Here is a 20,606-nt window from a genome sequence, read left to right as displayed (position 1 = left end):
CTATGAAGTTCGAATGGGAAATTGGGAATGATTATTTGCAATTGAAGTTTGAATGAACTTAGAATGACTACTACAGTAAAAGATTAGTAGTAGTTGTTATGTGAATTGAGATTAGTAGTTTCATGTCTTGACCCCAAGAACTCTTTCTCCAAGTTTGATGTTGATAAGCTTGCTCGTCTTGCCGATATTTATCATGCTGACTTTTCTGATGATGACCGTGGAACAATAAGGGAGCAACTTGACACTTATGTACTTCAAGTGAAAAGGCATGCTTCCTTTTCTTCTTGTGAATATGTTCAAAGTTTGGCTATGAAGATGGTTCAAACTGAGAAACATTTGGTATTTCCATTGGTTTACAAACTCATTGAGTTGGCATTGATATTGCCGGTGTCGACATCATCCGTTGAAAGAGCTTTTTCAGCAATGAATATTATCAAGACTAAATTGCGCAACAAGATAAACAATAAGTGGTTAAATGACTTGATGATATGTTACACCGAGCGGGAGATATTCAAATCACTTGATGACATTGATATTATTCGAACATTCACCGCAAAGAAATCTCGGAAAGGCCATTTACCTCCTAATTTTATCTAGCTTGGGCAGGTAATATTCCATCTCTCCTAATTCAAATTGTAATTTTGTTCAAAAAAAGACAAACCTCTCTTTTAAATTTTTTTGCATATATTTTTCGCTCAGGCTCTATGAAATTCCTGGCTCCGCCACTGCTAACATGCACAAAGAGTACAAGGCTAAGACTCAAAAGAATATCAGGTTATGTTACAAACCAAACACCTACAAGAAATAAACAATGAAACGTTAGCTAGGAAGCAAAACATGGTTATAGCAAGGTAACAAGGTTCAAACATCGGAGGGGATTTGTCCTTCAGTGAAGAAAATCAAAAGCTAAGTGTTTGTGTTTGGATTTCAACCACCACAAAATAGAAGTTTCACTTTATCACATAGATGATGTAAGGCCAAATGATTTTGCTGAAAAATTCTACATTTCCTTTCTTTCTAGAGAACACATACACAAGCCAACCAAATCAAATGTATCAAAGGCTGAATTTTTCTAGAATCGCCTCATAAGCCCATTGGCGAATCAAAGACCATATGCTACCGTAAAAACCATATCCCACAAACACATGGTCAACGCTCTCCTCCTTCACATAGCCACTCGAACAAATGATAGTCATATGGTTTATTTCCACGCCGAATCAAATTATCTTTCATTGATAAGCCGTATCGAAACAACTACCAATAAAAAAAACAATCAAATGATAGGTTTTGTTGCAAACTATGATAGACGCTGCGCACAATATAACATTTGCTCGGATCTAAATTTTAATTGATATCTAATGTGACAATTTATTTTGGAACCCAAAGTATCACACTAGACTACTTTGTAAAAACTACATTTTCAAAATAACTACCAATTACACATTGAGAATTTATTCAATGAATCCACTTGTTAGATTCATCAACTTTTTATGATACATTGATAAATTATTTTAACAACTCGTTACGCTCCTTCAAAAAAAAAAAAAAAAACTCGTTACACATTTATTGGACCGTCAATTCTTGAGCTTCTTTGACAGGTTTCATGTGATTTGTAAATAAAAAAGCAATTAAAATTTATCAAAAATAATAATTCATATTTTAATCCTTCAAAAAAATAATTCATATTTTAAAATATTTTTGGGTGTTTTTCTGGGTTTTAGAATCAATCGTCTTTTTCCCTCTGAAAAGGCACTGAACCGTGATCGATGAGAATAAAATCCGTCGTCACCGGTGTTCGCCGCCGTAGTATAACACCTTCCGCCGCCTCTCCAATTCCTCTCCTCTCCACCACCAACGACGACCACAATGCAGCCGTCTACAACAGCAACAGCGACGGCGGCGACAACCACCACACTCACACTCCACTTCCCGATTCCGTTCCCGAAACCGTACCCGTTGATTCCTTAGAGGATAACATTTGCATTACCTGCAACAAACTCGGAGGTGAATTGCTCGTATGTTCCCAAACCGATTGTCCCGTTTCTGTCCACGTCACTTGCATCGGTTCCGAACCTAAATTCGATGATTCTGGAAACTTCTTTTGTCCTTATTGTGCTTACAAACGCGCGTTGAAGAAAACTAGAGAATTAAGAGAAAAAGCGATTCTGGCGAAGAAAGCTCTTTCTAGCTTTTTAGACAAACACCAAACAGTGCATAAGGATACGGAAAAGCAACCGGTTGAACCTGAACCGGAACTGGTTCAGGATCATGTAAACCGGAATGAACCGGAAGTGGATGAACCGAAAGTTTCTGGTTCTGAAGAGGAAAGTAGTAATGATAATGGAAATGATGAAGATGAAGATGGAGGAAAGGTTTCTGTATCAGGTAGTTCAGTGAGTGAAACTAAAGATTCTGATTTCGAGGTTTCTGTGGCGGAGAAGAAAGGTCGTGCCAATGTTAAACGTAAGGCTGCTCCTGTGAAAAAAGCATTGCTCAGGGAACGGAAAACTGGTGGTGGTAGTGGTGGTGGTGGTGACGTAGACGAGGAGGAAGTTACTAGCTCCAGAACTTCAAGAGTACGAAAGCGAGTGTGAGTCATTCATCAACCTGAAGTTCAATGAATGTGAAATTTGATTATTCATGTTTTTGTTGATTTATTCTAGTTTAATTTCTCATGTAAACACCAATTAAGTAGTAGTAGTAGTAGTAATTATATCTTATGCAGCACTGACACTTTAGATTGAAGGCGTGATAAGGCTCTGATTGGTAAAAAATAGTGAATAGTTTGATAAGCTAGCTTATAGTGGATAGCTGATAAGCTAGATGATTGAATTTTAGTGTTTGATAGCATTAGTGGTTGAACTAGTTTATAAGTATGAAATGACATAAATAAGATATATTTAATTAATGTTTAATTATTTTTCAATTAAGGCTACAAGGGTAAAATTGTGATTAAAAAAAATGATAAGCTATAAGCTACTTGAATTAGCTTATTAAAAATTGCTATAAGCTAGTAAAAATAAGCTATAAGCTCGTGAGAAAGTGACAGTTACCAAACGTGTCTTTTTTAATCAAATGAGCTTATAAGACATAAGCTAGAAGCTATAAGCTCATATATGTGGCTTACCAAACAGACCCCAAATGTGGTTATATTCGATCAGTTCTATTTTATCAGCTTATTACTCGTGTCTACGTGTCAGTGTTGTATTTGATCTCCGTTTTTTCTGTCAGTGTTTTGTAGAATAGAGCTGATATTTTGATGGAGAGTTGATTTGTCTTTAGGTATTGTTGGTTGTGTAAATGAGTTAATGTTTTTTACTGCAGCACGAAGCAGAATATGCTGACTGGAAAACGTAAGAGATTGAATTGGACAGCTGAAGAAGAAAAAGTTCTCAAGGTTTTCATTGCAATGCCTTATTGATATCACGCTCTAATTTAATTCCTTTACTTCTGACTTGATTTTGGATGGCTTACTGGTTTAATCACGGCAAGAACAATGCAAGATCCATCTCTTTTATGATAGAACATTATGGCGTAATTTGGTCCATGTAGCTGACCCCACTTAGTGGGATAAGGCTTGGTTGTTGTTGTTAGTTCACAACTTCCTGGTAAACATTTTAAGTTTCTCAGAAATTGTTATGAACGTTAAAGTTGTAAAACAGATATAATCAATTATGGGATGCTTACATTTGATCAAGGTATAGAGTATTCGTCTTAGCTTTATTTTCTATAGGCAAATTCTTGGCGGTTAATTTGTTAGGGGGAGGGGGATTTGTAAGTAGCATGGATCAAATCTTAAATCTCCATACCACTCTTTTTGTGTCCCAAACTCATACCACTGAGCATGATCTACACTCATTTTAGTTATTATTACTGCTCAAGGTCTTCATTTCTCAATTAATAGCGTTACTTTTGTTTTTTGCATTGCAGGAAGGAGTGTTGAAGTTCGCAACAGAAGATCAGAATATCCCTTGGAGGAAAATTTTAGAATTCGGTTGTCGCGTGTTTGACAAGACTCGCACTCCTGTTGATCTCAAGGATAAATGGAGGAGCATTACCTCCAGGCAAGGTAAAATTACCGAGCTATAATCGATATTTATAATAATTGAATTTCTAGGTTATATTTCATTATTTCTTGTTCTATATTGTATTGTATGCCCTGGAAACTTTGGGTTTTTTGCTAAGTAGCTTTATTGCAAATTTCATGGATAAACAAGCATAAGAAAGAATTCTTTTTGGGGAAAATGTTTTCATCTCTTCTTAATAGGTGTTCTTCCAACTTTATTTCAGATGCATTATTTATAATTTATCTTTTTCCTATGTATCCACTCACCTACCTCGATATTTCATTACCCTTTTGCTCTCGTATGCACATACTGTCTGCCACACACTTTCATAGGGTATTGTCAGTCTTGTTAATAGAATTAACACTGAAGACTTTTAGTTACTACATATTTAAAGTATGACAAGGCCCGCTAGCCTGATATGATGTTTGCTTTACACACAAAATTAACTCCGAAAGAGCAAGGCATTTTTTCATGCATTGTAAAATAATCACTTTTCTAATTTCTTTGGAACAATCATTTTAGGATTCTTGAGTACCTTTTTGATGATTCTATATTATGGATTTTGCAAAAATGAGAATATTATTTAATGACATTCATTTATGCAATCATTTTGTGCATTTTGTTGGAGAGGAAGTTCGCAAATTGTCAGCTTGCGAACTTGTTTTGACATTTGTTTGGGGATTTGTTATGAGGAGATCTTAGTATGTAGCTTCTTGATACAAGACCATTGGTAAAGAGGCTGTATGATATGAAGAATAGGATGAGAAACTGGGGATGATACTACCTACTTGTACCCTTGCATCTTCTAAAAGTTGGTTTGGTAGTTGGGAGAAATAGTTGTAGGCTGTTGTGACCTAACGGTATAACAGTTAGGACTTAGGAGGGGGGGAGGAGTATAAGAGAGGGCTAGAGAAATGGTAGGGGGGTGAAAAACTGGTGGAGAGAAAGTGGGAGAGTAAGGAACAGCTCTCTAATTTTCCATTCGGATCCTTTTCACCCTTCTCTTTCTCACATTGAGCAGAGACCGAATAAAGAATTCATTTGCTTATGTACCAGTTGAAGGCATCATTCTTACTGAAGTTCAACTCATGTTTCAAATGGGTTAGTCCCTCTAGCATGCAGACGTGATGTCAAAGACTTTCAAAATGCTCTTTTGTTTCATCTAATTATTTTTTCTTTGTTCCAACTGTATTTGTCTGTCTCTGTCCTCCATTCCCTAGCTAAATTCTGTTATCCCTATAAAAAAATTGATAGTGACTGAAGGTTTCCTTTCATCTTTATTGTCTGAAAGAACCACTTAAACTGTTATTAGTATTTGAACATACTTTCTCCTTTTTTCTTTTTATGACACTCACCCTCAGTTACATTGCCTGAAATAATAGAAGTTAGTATTATATTCAAAATGCATGTTTCGACTAATATTGGCAGAAATGTAGCCATAAGATTGCGATTTAGATGACTATGAACTTCTTTTAGACTATTTGAAATAATAACTGTTTTGCTACACACAGGATGCAAGTAGAACTTGTACTTACCGGTAACGACCAACAGGGGAGTTTTGATTACATTACAGCAAAAAGTGGAGGAAGGATAGGAGCTGCTAATGAAATTTGATGACCTAGTCATGTTTTTTATTGAGTTCTATGAATATAACTGATTGCATCCAATAACTGTGTACAAAGTCATTTCAAGTTCTTAATTATATCAAATGTACGAAGAATTGTAAAAATGGGATATTTTATTAACTAAATATTCTAGTCCAGAAAATTTAATCACCAACTTTTAGTCTTTGAAGTCATATGATGTGGTGAATATTCGAACAAAGGCATTTGAGATACACTTGGTTTAAAAATAGTTCAATACAGAGGTAAAAATTGAACTTAAATGATAGTCTTAATAGTTGGCACAACACATGATGTTATAAATTGGCTATAATTCTCTCAACTAGTAATCTTTATAGAAGCAAAGCAATCTTGTGTAGTTACACATTGATAATGTAATTTTTTTGGATTAAATATGTTTTTTGGGTCTTAAAATTTTGTGTTATTGTCTCTGATTTTAAAATGTCATTTGTGTTCCTTTATTTTATTTTTTATGGAATATGTATTTCATGGTCCTTGAAGCAAAAATATCAAAGGGAAATTCTAACGAAATATTCAGAGATCATCAAAATCAGCATATTTAAAAAATGTGAAAATATAAACACTGCCATTTTGAATATGGGACTACAACTGAATTTTGAAACGTGAACACTAACGAAAATCAAGCATCAACTTATCAGTCTCCCTTTAACAAAAAAGTCATTTTCTCAATAGTTTTCTTTCTTTGACCTAAACAAAATTATATCAACTGGGTTCATAAAATTCAATTTATACTCCATCCGTCGTTTAAGAGCCTTCCGATAATCAAGAATAAAGACATATCAAATATGCTACACCATGGTGAAAAAAACAATTTCATATGAGCAACAAATCCATTCTCTGGCTCAATTATATTTTCTATCCTGCCCTCACTCCACTCAGCAAAAGGTATGCATGACAAATTAACTGGCCAAGTGTCTTTGAAAGTTGCAAAAGGTGAATTAAAATCTATTAGTTGCGTTGAAATAGAAAAGAAAAAGGTCTTGAGAGACCTAGAAGAAGCAAATCACATTAGCAGAAGCTAGTGTCTGACGCTTTTATTGTATTTCTTTTCCTTGTTTTTAGTGAATATTATTCCACCCTTTTGATAATAAACTACAAAAGAACATGCATTGCAGACACTGCAGACAAAGAAGCTTTTATTTGACCGGATAATTAAATTTACATCATGATTACCGAAAGAGTCTTCTACTCTATATACTTCCGAGCCAAATATAACGTGCACCAGAAAACCAACGCGGAAGCAGAGTTGTTCTTGTAACACCTTCCAGCAGTGAAAATGGGGTGTTGCACAGCAGCAAGAGGAAATAGTATACTAGAGAGGACTTTAGATGACAGTTCCACTCGGAATCAATGCATCCTTGATTACTGTGACAATCCCACTTTTTATGAAATAACCTTCAGTTTCCCTTGCAGCTTCTTGCACATTGTCACTGTTAATGATCTGAGAATTGAAACGAGATGTAAGTTATGAGTGAATGATTTTCCATGTAAACTTTGATTAAATATCAAAAAGTTAGTTTTGTAAACCCCCATTTCCCTCACTCTTCCAGCATGAATGTGGAGCAAGATATGGAAGAATGAGAGAACAATGCACTTAGACAGGAGAGAAAGAATATGATTGCGAAAAAAAATTCTGATGAGACTGTATATAACCTTCACATCGTCTCCAATTCTAGCATTCTTGTCAATAATTGCCCTTTTGATATGAGAATTCTTGCCAATACCAATCGGAACACTGCCTTTAGCAGCCAAAAACCTCCTATCAGCATCTGTCTGCAGCACGCCAATCAGAAAACCAATATTGAAGTTAGTACTTCCAGTCAAACTAAAGTCAATTCCTATTAACTTCACAATATGACAGCTATTTAGCAATGTTACCTCATAATAATCTGCCCCCATTAACAATGTGTCCTCAATAATTGCACCTTCTGATATGCAAGATCGCAGTCCAACGACAGAATGATGAATTTTGCAGTTCTGTGGAACAAAATATTGAAAACAAGGTTATTTTTCAACAAATTAACTAGTCTCATTCATTTAGATATCTTTGCCAAGAAATATGTACAAATTTGTGCCATACTAGTAACGATGGAGTAGGGAAAAATATGAATTTTTTGGAAAAGCTTGCCTTAATTACACATCCTTCACCAATAACACTGTCAGTGATATCAGCATCAAGCATCTTAGATGGAGGCAAATACCGAGGTTGGGTGTAGATTGGAGATGAACGATCATAGAAACTGCAACCAATGTCCCAACAAACATTAAACATAAGCTGGCTGTTATTATGGTTAAAATAAAACAGACAGTAGGATGAATAAATAAAAGGCCAACATTAAGTTACCTAAAATCTGGTACTGGCTTTTTGGTGATTCCCAGATTTGCATTATAGAAAGCCTCAATTGTACCGATGTCTTCCCAGTATCCATCGTATAAATAAGCTTGCACCTAAGCAGATTCGCAAATACGTCAATGATACAGTTGCTAAAGATCTGAAAAACTTTTCTAGCAAAACTATACACATTTTCTTTGTATTGAACAGATAGAAGGAATTCTTACTCTCATCCCAAGTTCGGTTGCACCAGGAATAACTTCACTCCCGAAGTCGTTTGCACCAGGAAACTTGTCGCGGAGCAGATCTAGCATCACATGTTTGCTTACAACATATATACCCATACTAGCAATATAAGGCATTTCCTTTGCTCTCTCGTCATCGAGACCCAAAATAGTAGTATCAACCTAATACAAAAAAGTCATAACATAACTCTTTAAGCAGTTATAACTAAAGAACAAATAACAACAAAAAAAGAACATATTATATGGCCTCACTTTCATAGCTTTCAACTGTTCTCCTTTTGGCTTCTCGGCAAATTCAATTATACGCCCCTCTTCATCAATCTTCATTAGACCGAATGCAGTGGCACGTGCTTCATCCATTGGCAATGCAGCAACGGTGATATCAGCATCACTTTCCCTATGTGCTTGTATAAATCTCTCATAATCCATTCGATACAAATGGTCACCAGCAAGAACTAAATATTCCAAAACATTGTGCTCCTCGAAAAGCCATAAATATTGCCTCACCGCATCTGCAGTTCCCTGTAATAGTGAAAGCATTCAAAATCATAAGATAGTTCGTTCTAGACTACCACAAGTGATCATAGCAATAAACAGTAACAACAGAAAACATATATAAGGTTGCTTATTACCTGGAACCAGTTTGGATTCTCAGGACTCTGCTGTGCAGCAAGAACCTCAACGAAACCTTCATTTTTGTAACCACCCATGTTGCTCGCATATGCACGGGACAAGTGCCTGTTCAAGGATGCTGAATTGAATTGTGTGAGGACGTAGATCTTTGATATGTTACTGTTTAGGCAGTTGCTAACAGGGATATCAATCAGCCTATAGTTTGCTCCAAGAGGAACAGCTGGTTTTGCCCGCTTCTTGGTCAATGGATAAAGACGCGTCCCGGCACCCCCTCCAAGTATAATACCAAGCACACTCTGAAAACCATCATAAAATCATTACATTACATTCACGACTGCCCCTACCAAATTCAAATATAGTTCCTAACAAACATGCCTAACACAAAAAATGCAGGGTTAACATTTTATATGTAATAGTTCTTGCTTTGTATTGGTCTAGCATCAATTTTCACCAATCTAACAGCCACAGCCCACATGATAATATTGTGTGAATCAAGTATCAACAAAACTTCTACACAATCATTACTCAATTGCACAAACAATGAGGAAACAAGCAAGTTTGCATTTTGAGTATGAAGCAAGGACATTCCTTGGATTAGGTGTGTCCCTGTGTCGGACACGCGTCAGTGTCCGACACCTTCACGACATTGACATATATGATTCTGTTGAATTATGTGATTTTCTCAAATTATTATCGGTGTCGGCGTGTTAATGTCTTAGTCTTTATCCGTGCTTCATAGATTTTGACCATTTCAAATTAGTGTGATAGTGCAAATAATGTCATGATTGGACTTGACATTATCAATCATATGAGGTAAACTCAACAAAACATATTTAAAAAAGCATACAAGTTGAGACAGAACCAACCACATACAAAAACTCAAATAAAGAAACCCAATCCATCAAACACATAACATCTTACTCAATTAAAATTTCCATTTTATGTCAAAAACTCATAATTTTTCCAGTCTGATCTACCTTAAGAATCCCAAAAACACACTACAATATCAAGAAAACCCATTATCAACAAACTCAAATTATGCATACCCAATTGCTAAAACATTGAGAAAACAAACAAAAGATTGAATTTTTCTCATTTCAAACACACCCCATTTTCTCTATCTCTCACTACACTCAAACAAAAAACAGTCAAAGTCACAAAACAAAAGTAAAGACAAGTCAACTAACTCTGCTAGCATCTGGATCAAGACAAGTCTGTGAGTTTTTGGAATCAGAAACAGCCTTGGGAGAAACAATGAAGGGCTTGCATCCATAGTTTTCTCTTCTTCTTGCTGAAACTGTGGTAATCTTATCACCACAGAGCTGTGATGAAGTGAATGAGAGGTTACGTGCAATGGCTTTAGATGATGAAGAAGATGAGGAAGAAGAAGAAGGTACTTTGAGAACACCGATCGAAGCCATTGAAGCCATATAGATGGCTTTTCGAGGTCTGTACTGAGTGTGTGTGTGTGTGTGAATTCTCTCACTCACTCTGTTCTGTTGCAATGCAAAGACAAACAAAGAAATCAATGTGTGGCTTTACATTCATCTCTTACTTATGTTATTTTTGGTACAATTTTATCTATTTATTATTATTTATTTTTAATATATTCATGATCAATGATCATATCATGATTCGATATCTTTAGCCCATATATACCACTTTATTTATGTTGTTTTAGAAAAAGAAGAAGAAAAAAACATAAGTTATTAGTTGGTTAAAAACTTAGTTACTATGTGTCAAAAAAAAAAAACTTAGTTACTAATAAATATAAAATGATGTAAAAAAGGATAGATTTAATTAATATTTAATTTCTTTTGATTAACAAAGATGGTAATGGTAAATTTGAGAACGAAATTGATAAGCTTTTTGAGAGAAAGAACAAAATTGATAAGCTATAAACTTAACGCATTTGTTATTTTTATGGATTTAAAAATAAAAATAATTGACATTTTACGTAGAAAAAAATACTTTTTATTATTTCAATGTCTTGAAAGCACAAGTATTTTCTTAAACTTAAATACTACTTGAAGTAGTTTATCAAAAAATTATATAAGTTGGTAGGTAGGATGTGTTTGATATGTTAAAAACTAAAGGATAGAACAACTCTAATTGTACTGAGTTTGATTGTAAAAATGTTTGAGTGACGAGACAAACCGAAGGGGCAAGAGACATGACAAGAATTGAAATTCTTGTCTCTCACTAAACCACAACACAATTTTTTGTCTTACGTATAAGTTGTCCAAAATAAGAAAATAGTATTTTGTCCACCAAATATTGTATAAGACAACAAAAATTGTTCAATATTATAAAAATTTGTTTCATGCTGTTTTGCCTAATATTGTGTTTTGTTCAATACTTACATTTTAGCAAATCAAATCAATTCAATCACATTCGTAAACTACAAACTATCGATCATCATAGTTACATTACAACCTAGTTCTTTGGATGTGATGATATTTTATGTAGGATTTCAGGTTCAATCCGGGTTCACCACATTCCCTCCTTTCATGTATGTTTATTTGAGTATGTTTGCCTACTAAACCAATAATAAAATAAAATAAAAGCTATAAGATATCGACTATAACTAAATTTTCTGCAATATTTTTCCTGTCACTTCCCCCTTGCAGAAAAATGAATCTTTTTTGTGTTTAAAATTGTAGAGATTTGTGTATTATTTAGTTTATCTGTAGAAATACAAATTTCGCCGGGGGAAAGTGACAGGAAAGATATACTACTAATTAAGTGGATATTCTTTAAGGCTAGAGGAAATGGCACTGCAAATTGCAATGGGATCACGTGAAAGTATCAAGCAATATTTGTCCACTAGAGAGTAGAGGTATGTTTGGTTTATGATTTGCAATTTGGACCGTTCTTTTTTCTTTTTTTTCCTTTAAAATTATATCGATTAGATTAGAAAACCAGAATGGATGAAGGAGGGTCGTTGAATATGCCTTTACAAAACAATGAGACAGTACATGCATATCTCATTTCAATGCACACATAAATCTTATTTTTAAAAGATTAATATTATTATTCTGTAAAAAAAAGATTAATATTATTACCATATAAAGTCATATTTAAAAAAAATATATTGACATTTCATGATGAATCAATAAATAAAGAGTATTAATTGTGTCTAAAAAAAATAGAGTATTAAGAAGAATATTCTTATTTTAACATTTGGATTCTATGTACTGTCAAATAATAATTCCATTATGTGAATGTTTTTTCTATATAAATTATTGTTTGTTTTCATGACCTTAACTTCTTACTAAGAGTTAATTATTATACATTTTTGGTAACATTGGATCTTTCAAAATAACATCAGATTCCATTCAGCTCATAACAAACTTTTGGGTGTTTTTGTTTTTTCTTTTTTGTAAATAGAGGTTTGGCATTGGAAACATATATATGCTCTTATCAGAAATTTTTAGTGCATATTTGGGTTTAAAATTTGCAAACGTCAATTTGATTCAACTTTATTTTATAAACTTAAGTTTACTGTGACAACAAAGTATTGACTACTGAGGTTCGGAAGAAACTGCCCTGCGTCATACCATAATTGTCTGAGAAATGCTAACAACACGCATTCTCACACATAAAAATGTCACAAAAAAGACCAAATTGCTCTACCACTGAGTGTAGCCTTTGGGAGGGACACAAGGTAAACTCAAGTTTGACAGATGTCTCTGGTATAGACAAATATTTGCTTAATTGCTTGAGAAATCCTTCAGCATAATCAATTAATTAAACAATATCTACAGCTTGATATTAGAAACTGCATCACTAATGCAACTAATTATATGAAAACTATTAAAAAAAAACACAAACTCGCATATATGCACTAAATAGATTATGCTATATTAAAACACACACACACACACACAAGATGTGATACTATATTCTTCTAGAATTTAATATTTTCCCATATAAAGTGCAACATACAAAGCTTCCACCATAGTAGGCATCAAGGGAAATGTGAATCTATTGTAGCAGGTACCCTTGCATTAACCCGTGAGTGTGACCTCAGAGGCATCCAAATATTGTGCCAAGGCTCCCCTATTCAATATTTTCATTTTTCCATATCCAGAGCATTATCAACTAAAAAAATACAAGCATCAAGTTATTTGTGGACAATAGGTATAGATAAAATAAATCCTCATAAGTATAATACTTGGTCTTCCTCCCTATCCTTGAACGAACAGAAGATATAAAAATTAAACACCCACAAACATAATGAACAAACATCACAATGAAAGCTGATTATCCATCTAACAATTTTCTATATATTGAAACGAAATGTAAGACAGACTGAGAAATTACAACTTCCTAAAGAAACTTAGATAAACTAGAGTACTTGAAACATGATGAGCTCAAACACCAGTCCTTGAATGACTATGTTCAGAGACGAACTGCAGACCGCATTGCATTATAAAATTGATGGATGATTGTTTAAGGCAATCACTAAAGCATCAGTCTCCACACTATTATGCAATGCAATCAAGCTACAAAAAGAACTCGGTAGAAGTTATATCAATTGATTGATCTTTTACATGGGTAATAAGAGATACAGCCAGAACCTCAATCTATCTTCACTGATGAGAACAAGTAATGCACAAAGTAGAATGACATAAGGAAGCCAATGGTGCCAGTTGACAACATGATTGCAATTGCCATGAGTAGTGAATAGCCAAGGTAAAGGGTAGCTGACACAGGTCCACTCAAACTCTGCAGGTCGAAAACCAAGTAGTTAATGGAGTACAAGAATACATAAAGAGCAACAGAACCTGAAGCATAGAATGCCTTCCACCACCACCGCCAATCTTCCACACACAGATGCATATATGTGAGCACCACCGACACCTCAGCACAAACAACAATCAGCAATAGAAGAACAACCAACAGGAAACCAAACACGTAATAGAACCTCCCGAGCCAGATGCTAGAGAGGATAAAGAAAAGCTCAATGAAGAGGGTTCCAAATGGAAGAGTTCCAGCACCAAGAACAAGAAGCCAAGATGGATATTTCCTTGCAGGAATTTCCCTTGGAATCTGATTGGTCCTTACAGGATATTCGATTGGCTCTCCTTTTGTCCCCATAAATCCTCCAATGAGGGTCAGAGGTACTGAAATACAGAACCAAAGGAAGAACAGCTCAAAATACAAGGAAATAGGTATAGCACCAGTACTGTTGCTGTTCCATAGAATAAAATTGAGTACTGTAAGGATAATGAAAGCAATGCCAGGAAAAAAACATGCAGCAGACCAAGAAACTGATCTCCACCCTTCTGATGTTCCCTTAATGATCCTCCATAGACGTACGCTGACATAGCCAGCGGCAATTCCAAGGATAAGATATAAAATGATCATCCCTGTTAGTAGCATCCCTCGGGATGCTGGAGACATGAAACCAAGTGCTGCAAAAACAATAGTAACACCTGCCATTCCAAGAATTTGAACCCCGTCTCCAACCATTACACACAGAAGCTTTGAGCATTCAGGCTCCCTAAATACATCACCTACAACAAGTTTCCACCCAGAAAGCTCCTCATTCATCTGAGCTTGTGCCTCTTTGTCCAATTCCTCATACCTTGTCAAATCCCTTCTTACAGTTCTTAAGAAAATGACAAAAACAATGCCAGCTAGGAAAATAATAACCATCAGTGAATTTAGGATTGAGAACCAATGAACTCGAGAACCCTCCATCTTCAAATAAGCATCCCAACGTGATGGCCATCTTATATCACTTTTCACAAATTCAACATCATATGTGAATGATATCCTTTCTTGCTCTTTTATTACCTGATATTTGTCAAGCTCATTTGGGCAGCTTACAGAAGAGATACTATCATACATTTTGTGCTTTGCCATGGCTTCGGGGTCATATTTAATACTACAGGGGACAACATGAAAACCAACTATTTCATACCCAGATGCCTTCTTCTTGTCAGCTTCAGAAATAATGCCCAAACCTTCCTCCCCAGTCCCAATAATTTCAACCCCTCTCCCTTCATATTCATGAACCAATACAGTGAATTTCAGGTGGTTAATGATGTAATCTGCACCGCCATCAGATGGAGTGTACCCAACAGGGTACCCCGTCCACTGGATTTTAACCCCATTTTGGCTAGTATACCTCATAACTGGCAAGTTGTCAAGGATCATATTCACTTGATACAGATCACGGGTTCTTTGTTTGAGTAGTTTTACCTCGTGCTCATTTAATGGCGCTGTTGTACAGAGATAGAGAGTCTCATTTTTGTTCATTCGAAATCGATAGGGTGAATTATCAATCTGATCACCCATAAGAAGTTCTCCAAGATTCTCAGCACTTTTCTTTATCCCACCAGGGGGCTGGCAGTAAGGGAGGCTGTAGTAACTGAAGGGAAGCTCGGTTTCAATAGAAGTCAACGAATTGACTTTGGCATTAATATATTCTCCATTGGAATAAGTGTGCATGTAGCTTCCCGGAAGATAAAAACCATTGCTAACTTGAGCAAAGACAGTGAAAGAAAGGAAAACCCAGTAGATGAAAGGTTTTCTCAGAGTTGGTAACTCCATTTCCTTGAACGCAAGACAACTACAGATGCTGAGAAGTTTTCCGTGAATCAAAGCTAATTCCAACAGTGATTTCAAATCTACATAGGAGCGAAAATTTTAACATCAGATGCCATAGCAGTTTTTAAACAATATTAAACTAAGATGAGTAAATAATCAAATTAGCCCTTGAAATATATATACTGTTGGTCATATTAGTCCACAAAGTTCCTTATTGTATATTATTTCAGTCAAGTCAATCTTCACATTTGATATCATGAGAACTTAATACACAGCCAAAATTTCATTCAGGGAAATTTAGCATATTTTGTGTTATTCGTGGGCTAATATTATGAACCAATATGAACAATGTTGTAGCGTCTAGAGTTTTAAGGATTAACACGACTGTCTAACGGAAGAAACAACACACATGCATATAACACGAACAACAACAAATACAATAACAAATCTCCATAAGAGTAAAAGTTGACAATAAATGCCAAAGATAATTTTTATTAAAATAAATAAATAATGAAATTAGTTTCTAAAAATACGGATCAATGGTCATAAACTCGGAGATGCCGTCTACTTTTTGTTAGGATACTATACTTCGTAAATGGGTCATTGGTCAAACCGGTGGCTCACTAGTTAAATTGCAAGACTCGGTATATATTTACTTTGGTGAAACATGACTCGGTATATATAAGATAATTTTATAAATATAATATATGATAGAATATATTATCAAAATTAAAGTGGCCAAGGGAATATTTTCTCGAAATTAAAATGTAGTAAAGTAGAGCGGTCAAGTACGCAAGCCCACATAAACATAACCGTATAATATTTGTCGTCTTCTGCATACAATAGCAGCCGCACACATCAAACAAACCACTCCTACTATAGCCTCGACACACATCAAACATACCACTCCTACTATATTTTTAACAAGTGTCTTTCTCCCTATCTTTTTTTCCTTCTGCATCTCCTTCCTGCTACCAAACTTTCTCCTTCTCCTAAGTATGTGTACGACTAGGCTTTCGTGTGTTACATTGTTTGACTACCGATGAGCTTTTGTACAAGGTGCTCCGCAAGACAAAACCACAATGAATGTTCGTATTTTCACTCAGCCGGATCTTTGGAGCCAGTTCTAACAGGTTTTACGGGTTTAACCACAAGGGATGACGTGATAACGTAAAAAATTGAAACACGTGACCAAACTAAGACCGGATCTCGGTTCACAGTCAAACGGGTTCAAACAAACGGAATGCATCGGTTTTAATCGGTTTTAATGACAATATATGGAATCATTCCTAACAACTGAATCTAAGCTTAAAGTCTAATTTTGTCGATACCGCAGGCACTAACTCAACCATTAAATGCACATTCAAAAACTAAATCCAAAAACCTTTATCATAATTTTCATTTCTAACAAAAGACATTGCAATTTTAAGAACTAATTTGACTAATTGCATGCAAACAAAACCATCACAGTATAAAACCAAAGGTTTTAAATCAGATCCATTAATCATAAATCATAACTAAAATAAGAACAAAACAAATCAGCTAAGAAAAAATAAATTGAACACTAGGTAAACCAAATTACGGTGTATTAATCACATCAGTAAAGTAATAACAAAAAAATTAAAGTAAAACAAAAATTGGCAAGAAAAATAGATCAACAAAAAAAAAAACATGAGATCCAGCTACGGCGTCGTTTAACCTCTAACATAGCAACATGAGTAATTTGAGAGAGAGAGAGAGAGAGATATTTACCGTAGGGTTTTGGCAATGAATTGAAATGGATGGAAGGAGCAGAGAGATAGATAGATCGAAATTGAACTGAACTCAACGCAAAGCGAATGATGATTTTGTAGCTTTGGGTGAGATAGAACAAGAAGGAACAAAGTAAGAGAATCTGAAATGCGTTTGGTCTGAAATGAGATTTGGATTGGGTTTGGGCTGATTTGATATGGGCCAAGCGGCCCAAGAAAAGAGGTTTTGTAATTTCAACATTTCTTTTTAGCCCCTCTCAATACTTTTAATCTCCCTAAAATTCCATTTATACCCTATATTCTATACATCCTGTATATATCTCCTAGAAGGTGTGAGATAAAGTTCGCTTTGTTCCGGGAGATAACTCCCGTATGTGGAAAGACATGTGGTATGCATTGTGTTGATGGAGGTGTTTTTTAGGAATTATGACAGATGTCTTCTCATACTTAATACTTGTGAGGTTCAATCTCCATTATTAATCGGGAAAATTATACAAACCTCTCATAAAATTTCATTAAAAGATACTCACACCCCGTCTAATTTAGAAAATGTACTCAACTCCCCTTGAGCTAAGGTTGTTAACTTTATGGTTTATATTCAACTTGTTGACATGCTTCATTCTCCTACTTGCCTCTGAAATTGAAAGTCTACAACTTTCTTTCAAACAAAACCAAACCCATAAATATGAAACGTCGCACATTTCTTCCATTGGTTGGTTTAATTTGTCCCGTTTGTTACTAATTTATTCGTCCCACTAATTATTGGGTTTAATTGGTTGCTATTATTATTACGGATGCTGCCATGTGTGAAAATCATGAGTTAAACCTTCTTCTGTCTATAATATATTATGAATTATTGGTAAAAAAAAGGTGTTGAATTCTGTCCATTTATATTATGTGTTTTTAAGTTTTGTCATTTTTATTTATGCCATTTTAATAATTTGTCATTATAACACGGTTCTGATTTTATAATTTGAAAATCATCAAATACATTTAGATTATAAAAGCCAAACTGGAGTAAAATGATCAATTACAAAACGTGTGAGAAGTTAGTAAGATGGAAAAAAATTCTCATGAACATTTTCTAACAAGACAAGATGATGTAATATGGAAAATGCTGCATATCCCGACATATTTCACCCAACTTCCAAAGGAATTGAAGCAGTCAACGTGGAATAAGGAGTTGATTCAATGACAATGTTATATCACTTTGCATGGACAAGATCTGCCTTCATACTTCATAGAAATTTTGTAAGGGTGGTGCCCAACTATAATAAAACGTGTCTTCTAAGTTAGGGGGACTATTAAGTGTAGAAATTAATTCTTTGATAGACATACCGAAATCATGTCACTTGCACAGCGAATCAAAGTAGTCAAGCAATTTTCAAAGTTCGAAAAAGTCATTGGAAAATTATTAAATACTTCATTAGACTTTTTATGACAAGTTGGTTAAACTTAAACCATGTTCTCATTAAAGCTTTCTTTAAAAATTCTTTGTTAAAAAATTTATAGAAAAAAATTATACACTTTTAAAATTCTTTTTTAAATCTTAAAAAAAAAAAACTTTTTTTTAAAAAAAGTTAAAATAAGCAGACCCTTTTAAAAGACATTTATTAGGCGTGGTATCCAAACTTAAAATTTGTTAGAGCATTCACGATTGAGCTTTTAATTGAGTGCTTATGTACTTCATGTTTTTTTTTTTAAGGCAGGTACTTTATATATGTACGAGCCACTCATTTTTTAACTTTTTTTTACTAAAAAATGCATTCATGCACTAATTTTTTTAAGGGAAAGGTTAACTAGTACCCCAGCGACGAAGCTAGCAAAAAATTTACGCAGAGGTCAACTAAAAAAAATAAAATAATTTTTTTTACCTCTAACATAGCAACATGAGTAATTTGAGAGAGAGAGAGAGAGAGAGAGAGAGAGAGAGAGAGAGAGAGATTTACCGTAGGGTTTTGGCAATGAATTGAAATGGATAGAAGGAGCAGAGAGATAGATAGATCGAAATTGAACTCAACGCAAAGCGAATGATGATTTTGTAGCTTTGGGTGAGATAGAACAAGAAGGAACAAAGTGAGAATCTGAAATGCGTTTGGTCTGAAATAGGATTTCGATTGGGTTTGGGTTGATTTCATATGGGCCAAGCGGCCCAAGAAAAGAGGTTTTGTAATTTAAACATTTCTTTTAGCCCCTCTCAATACTTTTAATCTCCTTAAAATTCCATTTATACCCTTTTAATCTCCCTAAAATTCCATTTATACCCTATATTCTATACATCCTGTATATATCTCCTAGAAGGTGTGAGAGATATATAAAGTTCGCTTTGTTCCGGGAGATAACTCCCGTATGTGGAAAGATATCTGAATCTTGTTTATGCGGTATGCATTGTGTTGATGGAGGTGTTTTTTAGGAATTATGACAGATGTCTTCTCATACTTAATACTTGTGAGGTTCAATCTCCATTATTAATCGGGAAAATTATACAAACCTCCCCTAAAGTTTCATTAAAAGACGCTCACATCCCGTCTAATTTAGAAAATGCACTCAACTCCCCTTGAGCTAAGGTTGTTAACTTTATGGTTTATTTTCAACTTGTTGAAATGCTTCTATCTCCTACTTATCTTGAAAATTGGAAGTCTACCACTTTCTTTCAAACAAAACCAAGCCCATAAATATGAAACGTCGCATATTTCTTCCATTGGCTTGTTTAATTTGTCCCGTTTGATACTAATTTATTCGTCCCACTAATTATTGGGTTTAATTGGTTGCTATTATTATTATTATGGGAATTATGGGATAACAAATCGGTCCATATTGCTATTACGGATTACGGATGCTGCCATGTGTGAAAATCGTGAGTTGAATTTTCTTTTGTATTATGAATTATTGGTAAAAAAAAATGTGTTGAATTTTGTCCATAAATTTATATTATGTGTTTTTAAGTTTTATCATTTTTATTTATGTACGCTTTAATAATTTTTGTCATTATAATGAAAAAACTGGTTAAACACGTTTCTGATTTTATAATCCAGAAACCATCAAATACATTTAGATTATAAAACTCAAACTAGAGTAAAATGATCAACTAAAGCTGGTGCTGTTTTGGAGGGGCAGTCCAGCTTTGCCTTGTGGTGTGGGTCCTGTGTAGTCTTATGTTTTGGGGTGGCAGGAGTGCTGTTTGAGTGGAGGTTGTTCTTTAACAGGTTTGGTTGTCTAGGTGTTGACGCAGGGGTATGTCTGTGGTTTTGTCATAGGTATATGCTTGCGTCATTACTCATTCAGGTTGTTTCATTTGTTTATGGGTGATTTTTAAGGGGTTTTTGTTCGAGCCGGTGTTTATATGGCAACCGATTTTCCCTTGTTTGTATTTT

The 20,606-nt window shown here is 34.6% G+C and overlaps 4 protein-coding genes across 6 annotated transcripts; 2 read left to right on the top strand and 2 right to left on the bottom strand.

Annotated features, from left to right (window-relative positions):
• Nucleotides 1-2: 2 nt before the first annotated feature.
• Nucleotides 3-597, top strand: LOC146940648 (uncharacterized). Its single transcript, XM_085749888.1, has 2 exons — nucleotides 3-7; nucleotides 111-597. Exons 1-2 carry the CDS (start codon nucleotides 3-5, stop codon nucleotides 595-597), a joined length of 492 nt encoding a protein of 163 aa, XP_085606014.1.
• A 1,090-nt stretch (nucleotides 598-1,687) lies between these two features.
• LOC146940647 (uncharacterized) lies at nucleotides 1,688-5,865 on the top strand. Of its 2 annotated transcripts, none has more exons than XM_085754359.1 (4): nucleotides 1,688-2,590; nucleotides 3,325-3,397; nucleotides 3,931-4,069; nucleotides 5,579-5,865. In XM_085754359.1, exons 1-4 carry the CDS (start codon nucleotides 1,767-1,769, stop codon nucleotides 5,587-5,589), a joined length of 1,047 nt encoding a protein of 348 aa, XP_085610485.1. In that variant the 5' UTR covers nucleotides 1,688-1,766; the 3' UTR covers nucleotides 5,590-5,865. The 2 variants fall into 2 exon arrangements, 1 of the variants encoding a protein (XP_085610485.1); XR_015032100.1 differs by having other exon boundaries at nucleotides 1,689-2,590; nucleotides 3,325-3,608.
• An 853-nt stretch (nucleotides 5,866-6,718) lies between these two features.
• On the bottom strand, nucleotides 6,719-10,450 carry LOC146940646 (glucose-1-phosphate adenylyltransferase small subunit 2, chloroplastic). The gene is made up of 9 exons (XM_085754358.1): nucleotides 10,108-10,450; nucleotides 8,920-9,216; nucleotides 8,540-8,809; nucleotides 8,270-8,449; nucleotides 8,055-8,158; nucleotides 7,839-7,950; nucleotides 7,589-7,687; nucleotides 7,364-7,483; nucleotides 6,719-7,151 (listed from the first exon to the last, which is right to left on the bottom strand). The coding sequence occupies exons 1-9, from the start codon at nucleotides 10,348-10,350 to the stop codon at nucleotides 7,035-7,037; spliced, it is 1,542 nt and encodes a 513-aa protein (XP_085610484.1). The 5' UTR covers nucleotides 10,351-10,450; the 3' UTR covers nucleotides 6,719-7,034.
• A 2,616-nt stretch (nucleotides 10,451-13,066) lies between these two features.
• LOC146940645 (transmembrane 9 superfamily member 12) lies at nucleotides 13,067-19,315 on the bottom strand. Of its 2 annotated transcripts, none has more exons than XM_085754357.1 (2): nucleotides 19,182-19,315; nucleotides 13,067-15,561 (listed from the first exon to the last, which is right to left on the bottom strand). In XM_085754357.1, the coding sequence occupies exon 2, from the start codon at nucleotides 15,482-15,484 to the stop codon at nucleotides 13,505-13,507; it is 1,980 nt and encodes a 659-aa protein (XP_085610483.1). In that variant the 5' UTR covers nucleotides 15,485-15,561; nucleotides 19,182-19,315; the 3' UTR covers nucleotides 13,067-13,504. The 2 variants fall into 2 exon arrangements, with proteins under 2 accessions (XP_085610483.1, XP_085610482.1); XM_085754356.1 differs by lacking the exon at nucleotides 19,182-19,315 and adding an exon at nucleotides 17,234-17,367.
• Between the last annotated feature and the right edge of the window lie 1,291 nt (nucleotides 19,316-20,606).

This window comes from Medicago sativa, chromosome 3, assembly GCF_051527215.1.
Source record: "Medicago sativa cultivar Bolivia chromosome 3, Bolivia_mono, whole genome shotgun sequence".
Lineage (NCBI taxonomy): Eukaryota > Viridiplantae > Streptophyta > Magnoliopsida > Fabales > Fabaceae > Medicago > Medicago sativa.
Note: the sequence above shows the minus strand (reverse complement) of the source record. Positions and strands in the feature narration are given on the sequence as shown.

What these genes read in the sequence shown, in the direction of transcription:
- LOC146940647 (XM_085754359.1), top strand. Translation starts at nt 1,767, where the DNA reads ATGAGAATAAAATCCGTCGTCACCGGTGTTCGCCGCCGTAGTATAACA. An exon ending in TCAAGAGTACGAAAGCGAGT is followed by an intron (nt 2,591 to 3,324) that starts GTGAGTCATTCA and finishes TTTTTACTGCAG; the next exon opens with CACGAAGCAGAATATGCTGA. An exon ending in AAGAAGAAAAAGTTCTCAAG is followed by an intron (nt 3,398 to 3,930) that starts GTTTTCATTGCA and finishes TTTGCATTGCAG; the next exon opens with GAAGGAGTGTTGAAGTTCGC.
- LOC146940646 (XM_085754358.1), bottom strand. Translation starts at nt 10,350, where the DNA reads ATGGCTTCAATGGCTTCGATCGGTGTTCTCAAAGTACCTTCTTCTTCT. An exon ending in CAACCGAACTTGGGATGAGA is followed by an intron (nt 8,159 to 8,269) that starts GTAAGAATTCCT and finishes GAATCTGCTTAG; the next exon opens with GTGCAAGCTTATTTATACGA. An exon ending in TGGGGGCAGATTATTATGAG is followed by an intron (nt 7,484 to 7,588) that starts GTAACATTGCTA and finishes GGCGTGCTGCAG; the next exon opens with ACAGATGCTGATAGGAGGTT.
- LOC146940645 (XM_085754357.1), bottom strand. Translation starts at nt 15,484, where the DNA reads ATGGAGTTACCAACTCTGAGAAAACCTTTCATCTACTGGGTTTTCCTT.